Source organism: Dermacentor albipictus, chromosome 6 (genome assembly GCF_038994185.2).
Source record: "Dermacentor albipictus isolate Rhodes 1998 colony chromosome 6, USDA_Dalb.pri_finalv2, whole genome shotgun sequence".
In the NCBI taxonomy this organism is placed as follows: Eukaryota; Metazoa; Arthropoda; class Arachnida; order Ixodida; family Ixodidae; genus Dermacentor; species Dermacentor albipictus.
The window spans coordinates 20,127,555-20,140,726 of NC_091826.1; the positions used below are offsets into that span (position 1 = coordinate 20,127,555).

The 13,172-nt window shown below is 44.1% G+C and overlaps 2 protein-coding genes across 3 annotated transcripts in view; one reads left to right on the forward strand and one right to left on the reverse strand.

Annotated features, from left to right (window-relative positions):
* Positions 1-6,696, forward strand: part of LOC135921038 (serine/threonine-protein kinase Sgk2-like) — a 28,996-nt gene extending 22,300 nt beyond the window's left edge. For both annotated transcript variants that reach the window (XM_065455345.1, XM_065455346.1), the window contains exons 16-17: positions 632-689; positions 4,366-6,696. In XM_065455345.1, the coding sequence (XP_065311417.1) occupies positions 632-689; positions 4,366-4,469 (162 nt within the window). In that variant the 3' untranslated portion in view covers positions 4,470-6,696. The remainder of the gene's footprint in view (positions 1-631; positions 690-4,365) is intronic.
* Positions 6,683-12,670, reverse strand: Rae1 (ribonucleic acid export 1). The gene is made up of 9 exons (XM_065455347.1): positions 12,299-12,670; positions 12,100-12,192; positions 11,612-11,698; positions 11,451-11,537; positions 11,253-11,324; positions 9,693-9,800; positions 7,985-8,161; positions 7,343-7,537; positions 6,683-6,836 (listed from the first exon to the last, which is right to left on the reverse strand). The coding sequence occupies exons 1-9, from the start codon at positions 12,494-12,496 to the stop codon at positions 6,750-6,752; spliced, it is 1,104 nt and encodes a 367-aa protein (XP_065311419.1). The 5' UTR covers positions 12,497-12,670; the 3' UTR covers positions 6,683-6,749.
* Positions 12,671-13,172: the final 502 nt, after the last annotated feature.

Here is a 13,172-nt window from a genome sequence, read left to right on the forward strand (position 1 = left end):
AGTGGCTCTCGTAAGACAACCGCTAGGCTAATTTGAGTGAAATTTGTTGCATATTAGAGACAAATTTAAATTCTGGTCACTCTAGGAAGCACAGAAAAATTTTAAGACTTCTTACTTCCTTTTGCGAACATTGACTAAAATTGGCAAGTTTAACAAAAATAGAAGCACAAAGTTTACAAATGTGAAACTCTTCACCAAAAACTGATATCGTAATTCTATAAATCGCATTTGTTACAGCATATAAAGCGTACAAATTTGATATTTTAAAGCCTACGTGAAGTTGTTGCAGTGTTCGGGTGTTTTGGAAAAGAAGTCCTACTCGCTAATTAGTGGTACATTTGAAAATGATGTACTATAACACATCAGTTTTGTCCACTTCCAATTATTTAATAGGTGAGAATACAGAATCGAGACATCTTTATTTAATGCTGAGTTATAAAGTTCAGAACTTGGCACTTCATAATTTTTTTTTATTTCCAACAATATTTATTTTAAAAATCTTTAAGGCCTAAATGGAAAATATGCTTCCCTACACTCGCTAGATTTGTCTGTGGAGCCTTGCAGGATACTGTCATTGCGTCTGGATGGAGCACACAGCAAACTTTTGTTTCCGCAATTTTTTTTGTTTCAGTCGGGAATAATGGACTTGAAGAACATCGATCCGGACTTTGTCAAGGAACCTATACCTGGTAAGCTTTCACATACATCTGTGAAAGAAAATTGATGGCCCTTTTCTTCTTTTAGTGCTGTCAAGATTGTTGTCGTCTTTGACAAAACACCCTCCTTGACAGCTTCTACCTGTAGTCAGTACAACAAATAAGCACCAGCTTTCATAGTCTTATGATCCAGCGATAGCGTGTTGATAAATTACCAGCTTGCATTGTTACTTGCATATTGTTAGTGCATATTCATGTCACAAGATTACTGTGAATTTTCAGTCAAATTTAGCTTGAATGTTTTGCAGAAAAGTTCTAAGGGTGACACATTGCAGCTTTAGTACAGCATTTTGACCTCATGAAAAATCTCTACAGGATGCTACAAGTATGTTCTTGGAAAGAAAAGGCATCTAGTGTGGGGTTTGGCCTTGCTACAGTGTGGCCTGTGAGGTACATGTCATGGGGCCATCGGGTAGATAGGGAACAAAGCATATCTGTGGTAATAGTGACTCTATTGTGTTATGCCTAACAATGTCAAAATAGTTGTCTAAAAAAATAATGCAAGATTTAGTTTAAAAATAAGATACAATTAAACAAGAGCAGATCTCACTTTTTTTTACGACTCCACCGAATGGCTATGAGGAAACAATGAATTGGTGCATTGAAAATGGGTGCTCTTGGCACTGATAAGTTGGTCACGTTCACTAAGCAAGCAAAATAAACCTTGCCGTACAAAGAATCACTGCCTTAGTTATTACCATTGTAATTTCCGAAAAGCCTCATTGTGTGGGATGATATACCACTGTGAAATTTATTTATATTGTCTGGGTTTCGTACAGTGTGCACACGCGTGATCAGATGTATGCGAGCCGAGGATTCCGTGAAAAAAAAAATTCTTGGCAACTGAGACTGACTACTTGAAACCTATGAATTGCTCTGCAATGTTTGCAATGCGAAGTTCGAGCTGCAATTTTCAGTTTTAGGTAACATTCCAAAGAATTTAGGAAACGATGTGTTTTTCACAGAACCTTTTGTCCGCATACGTTTGGCAACGTGTGTACCTAGATCTAGGTACTATAATATCCCTGAGAGACGTCCCATCGCCGAGAGAACACACACCCCCTGTTTTTGGCATGATTTGCTTTTTCTTTCCCAAAACACTGAAAAGATAGCCCACTTCTCGTAATCGGTCGGCCCTGAGAGTGCAACGTCACTGCTGCCACCACCAACAGTGGCTGGCCACAGCAAAAGCGGGCTTTGTTAGCTGCCGAGGAAGGTGAGGGACAGTGATGACTGGGAAGGACAGTCGTATTGTGTTCAACTCCCTTTGCTGCAATGGTGCCCTTGCCAGAAGCTGGTACCACTGCCAGTGAACAATGCTGATAGGTCATCAACATCTTGTTTGGCAGTGATAGTGACTGCTGTTTTGAACGTCTTGAGGAATACTGAACAAGGGCTCACAAACAAAGCTTCACAAACTTCGACTGCAGTGTGTGTTTTTCACTTTTCTGGATTTTTTCAATTTCCCGCATGGTGCTTCCATGGGAATGTGGTCACCACGGCAGGGATTCGTTCGATCGTGAAGTCCTTTAACTCGGCAGCAAGACAGTAGTCACTGAACTCTAGCATCGCCTGCATCTAACACCATTCAGTGAAGTGCATGCCACCTGCGGAACACTGGTACTAGTAATTTCCGCATTCAGTTGCGGTGCGATAAAGAAGGTACATTGGAAGTGGTAAAAAAATGATCGCACATGGAAATGGATACATCTGGTCACTACACTGTAAAGCGGGAAGTGGGCAGTTTGTGTTTCCGGCGTGTCCTTGGTGGGGTGTCTACCGACATTGCTGCGTCTATTCCACACTGTGATGACTGCATTGTTATACCAGCTGGAAACCAATTCTACATTCTGACAGATTAAACTGAAATGATTGAAACACCCTTGGAATGGTTTTGCCAATGATAAGAGCATGGTTGAGCGTGAAACACACATAAAGACCATCCAGTTTGTCGTACTATCAGGTGCCAGAAGCTGGTTCCAGCTAGTTTCAGCAGTCTGAACAGCCCATCTGTGCAGCATATCTGTCTGGTGGGTTGAACAAGTTATCGCGCTGCCAGTAGTGAACGCGCCGGCACTAGGCCGTGACTTGAGAATATTTTGTGCCCGTTGCTTGTGGAGTGCTCATTGCAAAAAGACACTTCCAGAAGAAAACGCCGACATAAACTCCAGTAAATAAGACTTGAAGCCCACCAGTAGACTAGAAACTGAGCCATCTGAACGATAAACCTGACTGGTGATTGTTCATATGGCAGACCAACAGCTGTTCTAACTGACAGCTGTCCTAGCAGTGTCACTTGTCTTCTTCCTGGTGTCGATGTTGACGTAACCACCATGATGGTTCATTAGCTATATGGTTCCACTCAGAACAAGGTCGCAGGTTAGACTTCTGGCCATCAGTGACCGCATCTCAAAGGGCGCATAACACAAAAACGCTACTGTGCTTTGCTTTAGGTGCACGTTAAGGAAACCCAGGCAGTCAAAATTATTGAGTGACACCTCTATAGTGTCACTTGTAGCCACAATGTTGCTTTGGGATGTTGAACCCTATGAGTAAATCAGTCATTGTATTTGTATCTTCTGCTAGAGGTCATTTTCTCCCATGTGTTATTACACAAAGGCAAAAATACATTGGAAATGCATGTCGTAAAGCGGCTGCTCAACAGTTCGGCTGCAGGTTCATTAACCCTTCATTGACTAGTGTTGCCTACAGGCAACATACCACAAAAATGTTTTTCCTGCCGAGTTTCAGTACTGAGTGCGACGTTTCTTGCTAAATGTCTTTGGCCAACACTGAATGACGGGCAGCAAGTGGCAGAGTAAGAAGTTTGGCACACGTCTCGCTTTCGTTTGAAGGCACATCAGAGGAGACAGACCAAAGCAAGATCTCTGGCTGCAATGGTGTCACACACATGATGTAAAGCAAATGAAACGTACGCAGTATGACGCCAAGTAGGACACCATTTTGAGAAGGCCGCACGATGATTTTGTTTGCTTCTGTGATTGGCTGTCGGAGTCGCACAAACCTGCGCGGTCCGTGTGCCTTGGTTGCTAACTGCTGTTTCTTTTTTTAGTTGTATTCTACTATAGAAATCTTTATTTTACACTTTCGCTTGTTTACTTGGCAGTGCTCTTCCTGCGCGAGTCCATTTGATGTGGGTCCTTGTTTGCCAAGTAAACAAGAGGTGTATCTCGCAGGCCAACCTGTGAGATACACCTTAGTTCATATCTCTTTTGGGGGCTTACGCGTCTTTATGGCGAATGGTGAACGTTATTCATATTTGTACTAGTAAAGGTACTCCCCCACTCATTTGCATAGAAAAGTTATCTTGGGGTTGCGCCCCCCCCCCCTTCTCGAAAAAAAAATCCTGGGTACGTGCCTGAATGTATGCCTATGGTTCAAATATGATGAGCTGTCTGAACATATCTCAAACAAAGCCACTGGTAGCCTGGTGAACCCCACTTCCTATTTTCTGTCTGGTGTTTCCCCACTATTGCTGAAAAAATTCCCGCCAAATATTCATTTTCCTTTTTGGTGATTCTGCTTGCTTTCGATGCATTCTGCACACTTAGATAGAAAATAAACATTTTTTTCGGGTGCATGTGCCATCATTAAAGAGTTGACGAACGCCGGAATTTTTCGCTTTCAGCTTCCGTCGGCAGGTCTCAAACGCTGAGTGCCAGCGTACAGGATGCAGACACCGCATTCATCGGTTTCTCGTATGCGCCTCCGCTGGACATCAACGCGTGCTGAGGCGGAGTCAGCCGCACGCAAGACTGCCAAGGAATCATTGCCCCGACGAAAGATTCCTACTGTTGTGCTTTACAGTGCCTTTCTCTTGCGTTCCGTCGCTCTAGCATTGATATTGCTCGTGAATGTGTTGTGCATTGCCCAGTGCCCGCATTTGCTCGACTGCCATGAGAGACCGCTGCTGTTCTTGCAATACTTAACGCTGTAGCTGAGAAGCCGCGCGAAAACAGCAGAGAGTTTGGCAGGCAGTGCCATTGCTTGTCAGTGGTGCTACCTTTTGTGCACTGTCAACAGTGATGTTATTAGCAGCTGATTATTATCGATCCTGCTAGCCCAGATAGTCCCGAGTGCTTTCCCGTCTTTTTAGGAGCGGCACATTTCGGAAGCCCGTAGAAACGTGCTGTCTTTATGCTGCCGATGCTTTTTTTTTGCTATTTAACCGGGTGCGTTAGGTCAGAAAGGCCGTCAAGCTCGTTTCTTACGCCTTTCTTCTATCACATTGACGTTCATGTTGTACCCATGTCCCTGTCATACTCAAGGCTTCAAGAAACACAATGTTTCGTCTTTGTTATTCTATTAGAGCAACTGATTGTTCACATCTAGAAGGGTTTAGAACAAACAAGGCGCACAGTTGCTTTGTGCATTACGAAATTTATGCAGATTTGAGAAACACGCAAGCTCGTAATGACACGATATCATCCAGTGAGAAAAGGCTGCAATATTCTTGCCTTTTCCTCCCCCCTCCCTGTTTTACTTTAGTTAGTCATACCAGAATTTTTAGATGTTTCATTTCGCATTACATCTATTGGAGTACTTCGACGAAGTGTTGAAGTTTCATTTACTCCACAGAATCTGATTAGCCAGGAGGTGAAGACCTGCCATGTTCCCACGCAACGTTTGGGAATGCTACCTTTGAAGCTGTGATTACTGCATCAGTCTTAAGGGCACTTTGCCTGGCGGCCTGTACTTTAAGGACCAACGAATTTTACTGAACTGACCAAAATTGTCGGGGACCAACAAAGTCTGCCCTGGCGGCCTGTCTTGTGTACAGCCGTGCTTGGCTAGTGATTAATCTCTTTTAGAGCCTTGGCTAGTCTTCCACACACATCCAGTTTGGTGTTGCATCAGCCATTGTTGGTGAATGCAAACGTGAACTTTTCTTAATTTAAGTATTTCTTGTGTGTTTGGAGTGAATCGTTTTATGTTGTGTTCTAGTGGGGGGGTTCGTCCTGACAACCACCTGCATGTGTGGTGGTAACGTCTGGGCTCACTTATTTGCCAAGCCTTGGATGTCTGAAACATGTTACCTAAATTTTGCTGCAGCCTTTGATGATACTGTTAAGCTCCAGCATGACATTGTGCATTTGTGGCCAATTGGAGCATAATGCATGGTTTCAACACGATTTCATAATCTACCACGGTGATCTTATGTACTGAAAGTGAACTAAAGTCTGTGTCATCTTCGAAGTCGACTGTCTGGAATGACAAACTTGAGATGTGAAGGTCTGCAGTTAGCTTTGTTTCATTATGAAATGAAGGTGGGTTCCCCTTTTGGAAGTAATTCACAGGAGTTCATAAAGTAGGTTTGTGCTAACATGTGAAGAAGCTTCACAGAAGTCTGTACCTGTTTGGCTTGGCATGGATTTTTACTCATTTTCTTTCTTGGTGTACACTTGCAACAGTGCTTGAAGGCGAGTGGGACAAGGCCCAGTCATTAACTCTCAAGATGCGCACACCAATACAGAGAATAAGCACCTGCAGTGCATGCCGTTAGCCTTAGCCTTTCCAACTTCTCATGCTTAGTGAAAACGGCTTTTCTTGACTTCACAGATGGAAAAATTTTTGCATGCTAGGGTGCTCACCAATTAGCAACTGTGCAATGTTTTCAATCAACGCAGTCACTTAGCCTTTGATTTCAAGGTGTCATTGCTATGAATCAAACTAGTGCGCACACAGACCTTGTACCGTTCTTCTCGTTGCCTCAAATACTGTTTTGAGTTATCAAGATAGTGCGCGGTGTGCCTTACATTCTTATCAGACGTACAGAAAGAGTGCCATATTTGGTTGCAGTGGTGTTTTTGTTGTGCTGTGTGGAGATACAAACATTTGTACAGTTCTTTGATACTGCAGAAGAGATATATTATGTACACACACATATATAGAAGCTGGCAACTTGTTTTCTGTGTACTTTGTTTTTACGCGATTAAAAGTTTGAATTTGGCCAGCACGATTTTGTCCACTTGGACAGTTTATTTGAGTCTTTACATTTTGTGACGAAGGAATTCACTTCTTGGCCCTTGGCTTGAGTTCCTCGAAGCAGGAATGCAGGAAAATATAGTTCTTCTTCTGAGGGTTGTGAAACTCGTAGCCCTAGAAAGGAGACGTTTAAACATCTGTGGTATGGCTTGCGCAGAGTCTTAAGATGGGCCCACGCTTAACTGCTGTCATGCATTTAGTCGGGCCTCTTTGATTACGCTAATGGAAATAATGGCAAAACAAGTTGCATTGCAACTACCATCAAACTAATTAGGTGTAAATGTTTGATTGGTTTAGAGTTTCGTGGATCACTTATGCGAAGATGATTGCCTGATGAGACAAAAATTTCAACGGTCCCTTTGAAGTCTTCTTAAGGAAGCCCGAAAACACTTTTCTAATTGCAGAATGGCTTCCCTATATTCTCAGAATATTGTGCTGGAAAAATTTTCGAAGTCCTTCAAGTACAGGTGGAGCTCGACGTAATTGCCAAGGCTCAACTGTACTTCCTCATAACCAACATAGCCAAAATGAAATTTCATTGCACTCGGCCTTTAAGGCCAGCTGAAAATTAAAGCTGCAATAAAATGGCATGTTATATCTGCCACGCGAAAAGGACTGACCTTTGACCAGTCATAGCTGACTGCATAGGCAAATATTTCACCACGAGCATTGAAGCAGCAACGGGTGATTGGCTGCTCCATCTGTTCAGACGTCTTCAGCTTGGTGCGGGCATCCTTGTCCCAGAAGCTGAACTTGCCGTCCGAGCCTACTGTTGCCAACGTCATGTGAACAGGGTGAAATGCAATGTCATTGACCTGTTGAAGCACATGAAAGAGAAAATATAAAAATTATGCATATCCCGCACACTGTGAGCATCGACGTGGCACGAAGCATTTTGCAGGTAGCTGGCTATTCAACAATGTTTGGGTTTCTGCAAAGCATTGCCAAATGGACCAACATTTTTTGTTTTTGTAAGGTGAGCAAGTGTGCTGACAGCAATAAGTCTACAATGATATTATGACAGTGATGACATGACAACCAATTCATCATACTCAAGCAAAAAAAATAAATAAACGTCATGACCTGAGCCAATTCAGAAGGCGGTGCAATATGGGAGAACTGGCGCCCTGGTTGACACCTTCAATAGTATATACTACTGCTCTTGTATAACAATACCAAGGTGAAATTTCATTGCAGTTAGCCCTTAACTACCCATTCGGGCCACATCTAAACAAAAACTAATAAATGTACTGCAGACTTACAGCAAAAATCTCCTGAAAGCCGTTTGTTGTGCCGTTTGCACGGTGACACTTGAACGTGAAGTTGTCCTTGGGGTTCTGGGGATTCACATACTGGATGGCCACGCGTCCTTCGACGCTTCCAAGGGCAAAGCCATTCGGCTGTGCCTTTTTGTCTTGGAATATGGACACACACCGATGCTGCAAAGAAAGGCAAAATACATGTGGCATTAATGAGTCGTTCATTAACGAGGCAAGGGGTATAAAATGTGTATACATATGTACAACTCAATAAACCAATTCAACATCATTAGCAACAGACGCCTTAACATTTGTGCTGCTGAGTGAAAAAGGTGTGTTGTTCAGACTTGTGGACCGGGTCTGCTGCCACTCTTGTAATGCGCAATGGTCACCAGAGTTGAGCCTCAATTAATTAACATGGCAAGTGGTAAACTCCTTGCAAATTTGGTACAATTTGGATGTGACCGGATTTGGGTGTAACTCAAGCTCATTATGATGGAACAATACAAGCAAAAGACGCTTTGTAATAACAGAGTCAAACCTTGATTTAACGAAACCCTGCAAAATTTTCCATTTAAAGAAGTGCTTTCGATTCCTCGACACATATACATAGAGCCTAACACATTGAAAAACCATGAAGCAACAAAGTGAACTCCATGTCTCACCCGATGTAATGAAGTATTTTTGGAGAAAAAAAAATGTAGATAAAGTATGAGTATGCCAGGTTTCAGTTCAGGTGCTGGACACCATTGCCTGGTTAAGGTTTGCCACTCCCATAAAAGAACACAGGATGCGCTCTACAAGTTCACCGTCTACAATAAGTGCAAATGCAGGCAATAATTGGATGCTTTTCTGCTTGAATAAATATTTTCCTATTCACATCAGTGCTATTGACTTAACGGACCTCTCAATTTCACAAAAAAATTGGTATCGAGTCCCATAGACTTCACCATGTTCACTGCGGCAACAATTAGGAAGGAGTCCCAGTTACTGCGTGTGATGACCCACCGGTGGGTCACTTGTCAAATTCCTCTGGTGCGTCGAGACCCACCTGTGAATCACCGGGGAGTTGTGCTCCTTTGAAACCTCTTCAAGCTACAGAGGGATGACGCCGTGACGCGTCAAATTAGAAGCAACGAGAATTTTTCCAACCCTTAATTCAAATCAAATCAAATCTTTAATTTCCATCAGGTGCTACAGATGGAGGGGCTACGGAAAAAAAGCTGCCATTTGGCGGCTTGACGAGTCCGCAGACCCATATATAAGGCAGCGTCTAGACAGCACCAGAGCATAAATGAGCGATAAACAAATCGAGACACTTGATCAAAGCAAATAAATAAAATAAAAAGTCCTGAGCCAGATCATAATTTCTAGCAAAGATGTCAATTGCACACTGCAGGAATGCCCTGCAATGTTGCACAGGAGGAATAACTTCCATCACCCGCTCATGAGCCATGCTGCAGTGAACATAGTAATTGTACTTGATTTTCACTACGAAATTCGTTTAGTGCAATTAGATGAGTAACAGTGATAAATGAGTTCATATACAGCACCAAGAGGTAACACAACTTCAGAGTTATGCACTAATGTACCACGGAGCAGCTGCTAATGTTCAACATTTTATTTAATTTGCATCTTGCGCCCAATTGCACGAGGACTAACACAATACTACAAACTGCCTGAAAAGGTAACTATACAGTCCTAAACGAACCTGATACTTGAGTGGCGATTCAATCTTCTTGTACTCTTGGGGCTGGCCCTCGAGCTGGTAGATGATGATGTGCCTGCCTGCCGTGCTGACGACGGCCATGGGGTACACCTGCATATAAAGTCAAGTTCTCAGATTAGAGGATGTTGAGAAACAAGCCTGAAATTGGGTGGGAAAAAGCTTGTCTGGTTAAGGATGATGCATGAATATATGGTCCCTGACTACATAAGACAATAGAAGACAGAAAGAAAAAGGGATTATGTTTCAGCTCTACGAGAGCCTTGCTCAAAGTCATCACAAATGTCATTCCTTCTTTCTTTCACTTTATGTTCTATTAGTGTTCTTATGAGGTCAGTGTTTGGGGGGAGTTGTAACTGTGCTGCGAGAATTCCCAAGGCTGTCAAGCAGCACTTCCGTTTCGCTGCACTGTCGCCGCTGAGCTAGAAACATTATAAAAACCTATTTTCTAGCACAGCAAGGTAATGCTGTACGTGGCTAAGACTAACCAATTGATTCACTCGGTTTAATATCCCCAAAGCAACACTGGGGCTGTAACAGATACTGTAGTGAACAGCTACAAATTTGACAGGTGTTTGACTAGTAGTTTTGAAAGATAGGCACACCTGCACCTTTGCATTTTGCACTTGATCAGAATGTGGCAAATGCAGCAGCCGGGAATAAAACCCACTATTGCTGTTGCTCAGCAACAGGATGCCATAGACATGGAGCCAGTGTGGCTTGTACGGCTTAGTCCACCCAGCACCGGTCGCAATCTCGTGTCGTAAGGTTGCCAGTGAGACAAATGTCCTTGAGTGAGGTTTGCTAGGGAGACAAACTGCACAGTCGCATATGCCACCGAAAACAAATGGCATAGAAACCAAGACAAAGAAGTGGTGGTTTGGGATTCTGGCAACCACATGTGCCATAACAGCACTATTCCAACTTTTTCTTTAGTTTTATGAGTGTCTCCCCTAAGGGCCCAGCGGAGAACATAGCACCGGTCAAATACTTTGCATGGGAAGTTGTGTAGCCAGAATTTCCGCAAGGGCTATTGCCTTTGAAAACTGCAGAACCAATCACCCATGCTGACTTTCTGGAGCAGGTTAGCATAATGGCTATACAGCTAGAATGTCCACAAAGGCTAGTGCCTTTGTAAACTGCAGATACAATTTCGCGTGCTGGCTTCCTGGAGTAGGTCAATCTAATCATACTATACTAACTTATTTATTATCTTTTTTTTTTTCACTCCATAAGTGGTTCAACCAGTGCTCTGCCTACTTCATACCAGGATCAGTGAGTCATGAATGGGAGGTGATAAGAAAAGATGGGGATTGAGCAATGAGAAAGTCGCCTTGCTTTGTGTCAGTGTGTCTTTTCGAGCTCTCAAATATGAATTCTTACGATATATCTATCCTTCTCTTCCTCGGGCATCATTTGTCAATGGTCTTCTGTGCTTTTAATAAAAGTATGCATATTTATTCAAGTGCACCAGTACAGAAGACTGAAATTTGCATCAGAGCACCTCTCAAGCGCCAAGGCCAATAGTCTCGCTAGCATACTCACAACATCAGCACAGTAGCAGCGTTCCGGAAGGTTGATGGTGAGCATTGGCGTTGGTGTCCTCGTGTCCCAAAACTGCAAGGAAAGAGGGGTAATGTCAGTAATGGGTAATCTCAGTAATGTTTTCTCATGACCAGTACCGAGCTTCAAAGATTGGTACAGTGTCGCAGCAGCTTGTGCAACCAGCGTAATCACTCTCACCTTCAGGGTCTTATCCCAGCTTCCTGTCATTATGCAGCTGTAATTCGGGGCTTTCACCCAATGCACTGTTTTCACTGGTGCATCGTGCTGCAAGAGTTCACACCTGTCAACACCTACCCGCACAGCACATTTAATTTGTTGCACATAGAGCATGTACAGACCTGCGCTATAGACATGGCTTGATTGCTGTTCAGATCCCACATCTTGACAGTTTTGTCACAAGAGGCAGAGAAGACCTTGCTTCCATCCTGAAAGAATGGCAACATAGAACATGAGGGCGAGTGCTTGTGTATGTCACCAGTTCGCGTATAAATAATACTGGTGTCACGCTGCATTTTCGATAGCGATCGAGGACGATCGGGACCGAGTTTCTTAAGCGCGATCGGCCCATTTGAGCAAATCAATCGCGGTCGAGATATTCGAAACCGACTGGACTCCACCGCGATCGAAAGAGCCCTTGTGCTCCGCGGTAAAACAACTTAATGGTAACCTTTCAGTTGCACGAAAACGTACTTGCGTATACAGTGCAAGTACACAACTGTGCGCACGGTTGTCGCTATGATTTATTTGTGCTTTTGCGACGTTATGACTGCTTGCCGCAACGCCAACCTCTGCGCCACCAAAGGAGAGACAAGAGTTCATGGCTTACGTCGCTCCAAGCTACGTCGAGGATGGGACCCTGATGCGTCTGTTGCGCTTTCGGAATGGTCTGCCCCGTGCTCTGTACTTCCCAACACCTGATCTGTTGCATTGTAAGAAAAGAACACACGTTAGGACACATCGCACGCAGCCAAAGCGTTCGTTTTGATGCGAGCGAGAGACTCGAGGATTGAGAGTGAAGTATGCACCTGGTTGTCCCAGCTCCCAGCAACGAGAAAGTTTTGAGGCAGGGAAGCCGGACTGAACGCCATGCTACTGATGGAGTCCTCCGGCGGCGAAACTACTTCGAAGTCCTTCATGGGATTATGCGTGCCGGTGGCCGCCGCTCCGGAAAACATGCCCACCCCGCCGCCGAAGTTTACTGACGTGTTCGCCGACCCAAACATGCCTCACAAGGTGGCGGCGATTTGGCTTACGATAAAGCAGGGCTATCGTAAGCGAGATTATTAACTCGCGTTCCAAATTCCCTTCGGGGACCTCGCTTTGACAGCAAAAATTCTCGAACCGCTTCAACACACAGCGTTGGAGAGCGCCATGTTGCCGAAGCAATAATGGATGGATGGATGGATGGATGGATGGATGGCGGCTATACCCTTTGTAACGGGCGGCGGCTGGCGCCACCTAGCCTTTTGTCCCCCCCCTCCTATTTTATTATTATTCTTTTTTTGCCCAACCTAGTTTTTACTCCCCTCCCCCCCCCCCCAAGATAACTATCTAAAACAGTAGAGGAAACATTTTGTCCCCGATTTATGTTATTATCTATCCCTTGACTTCCTCCACCAATCCTCTAGCCTCCCCTTCGTTACTGCCACTCTTTTCTCATCTATTTGCCCTCGTTCCCCGGGAAAACCTAATGCCCCTTCCATATCTGCCTCTGTTCCCTCTGCCTGGGTCGGGCGAAGGGCTGTGCATCTCAGCACTATATGTTCAGTGGTCTCCATTTCTGCTCCGCAAGCTGCGCACCGAAGGTCCACGTCTTCAAATTTATCCCTGTATGTTTTCGTCCTCAAAACCCCCGTCCTAGCCTCGAATAATAGTGAGCTGCCCCGCGAGTTATCAAAT

What these genes read in the sequence shown, in the direction of transcription:
- Rae1 (XM_065455347.1), bottom strand. Translation starts at nt 12,496, where the DNA reads ATGTTTGGGTCGGCGAACACGTCAGTAAACTTCGGCGGCGGGGTGGGC. An exon ending in AATCGCCACTCAAGTATCAG is followed by an intron (nt 8,162 to 9,692) that starts GTTCGTTTAGGA and finishes CTTTCTTTGCAG; the next exon opens with CATCGGTGTGTGTCCATATT. An exon ending in TCAGCTATGACTGGTCAAAG is followed by an intron (nt 6,837 to 7,342) that starts GTCAGTCCTTTT and finishes TCTCCTTTCTAG; the next exon opens with GGCTACGAGTTTCACAACCC.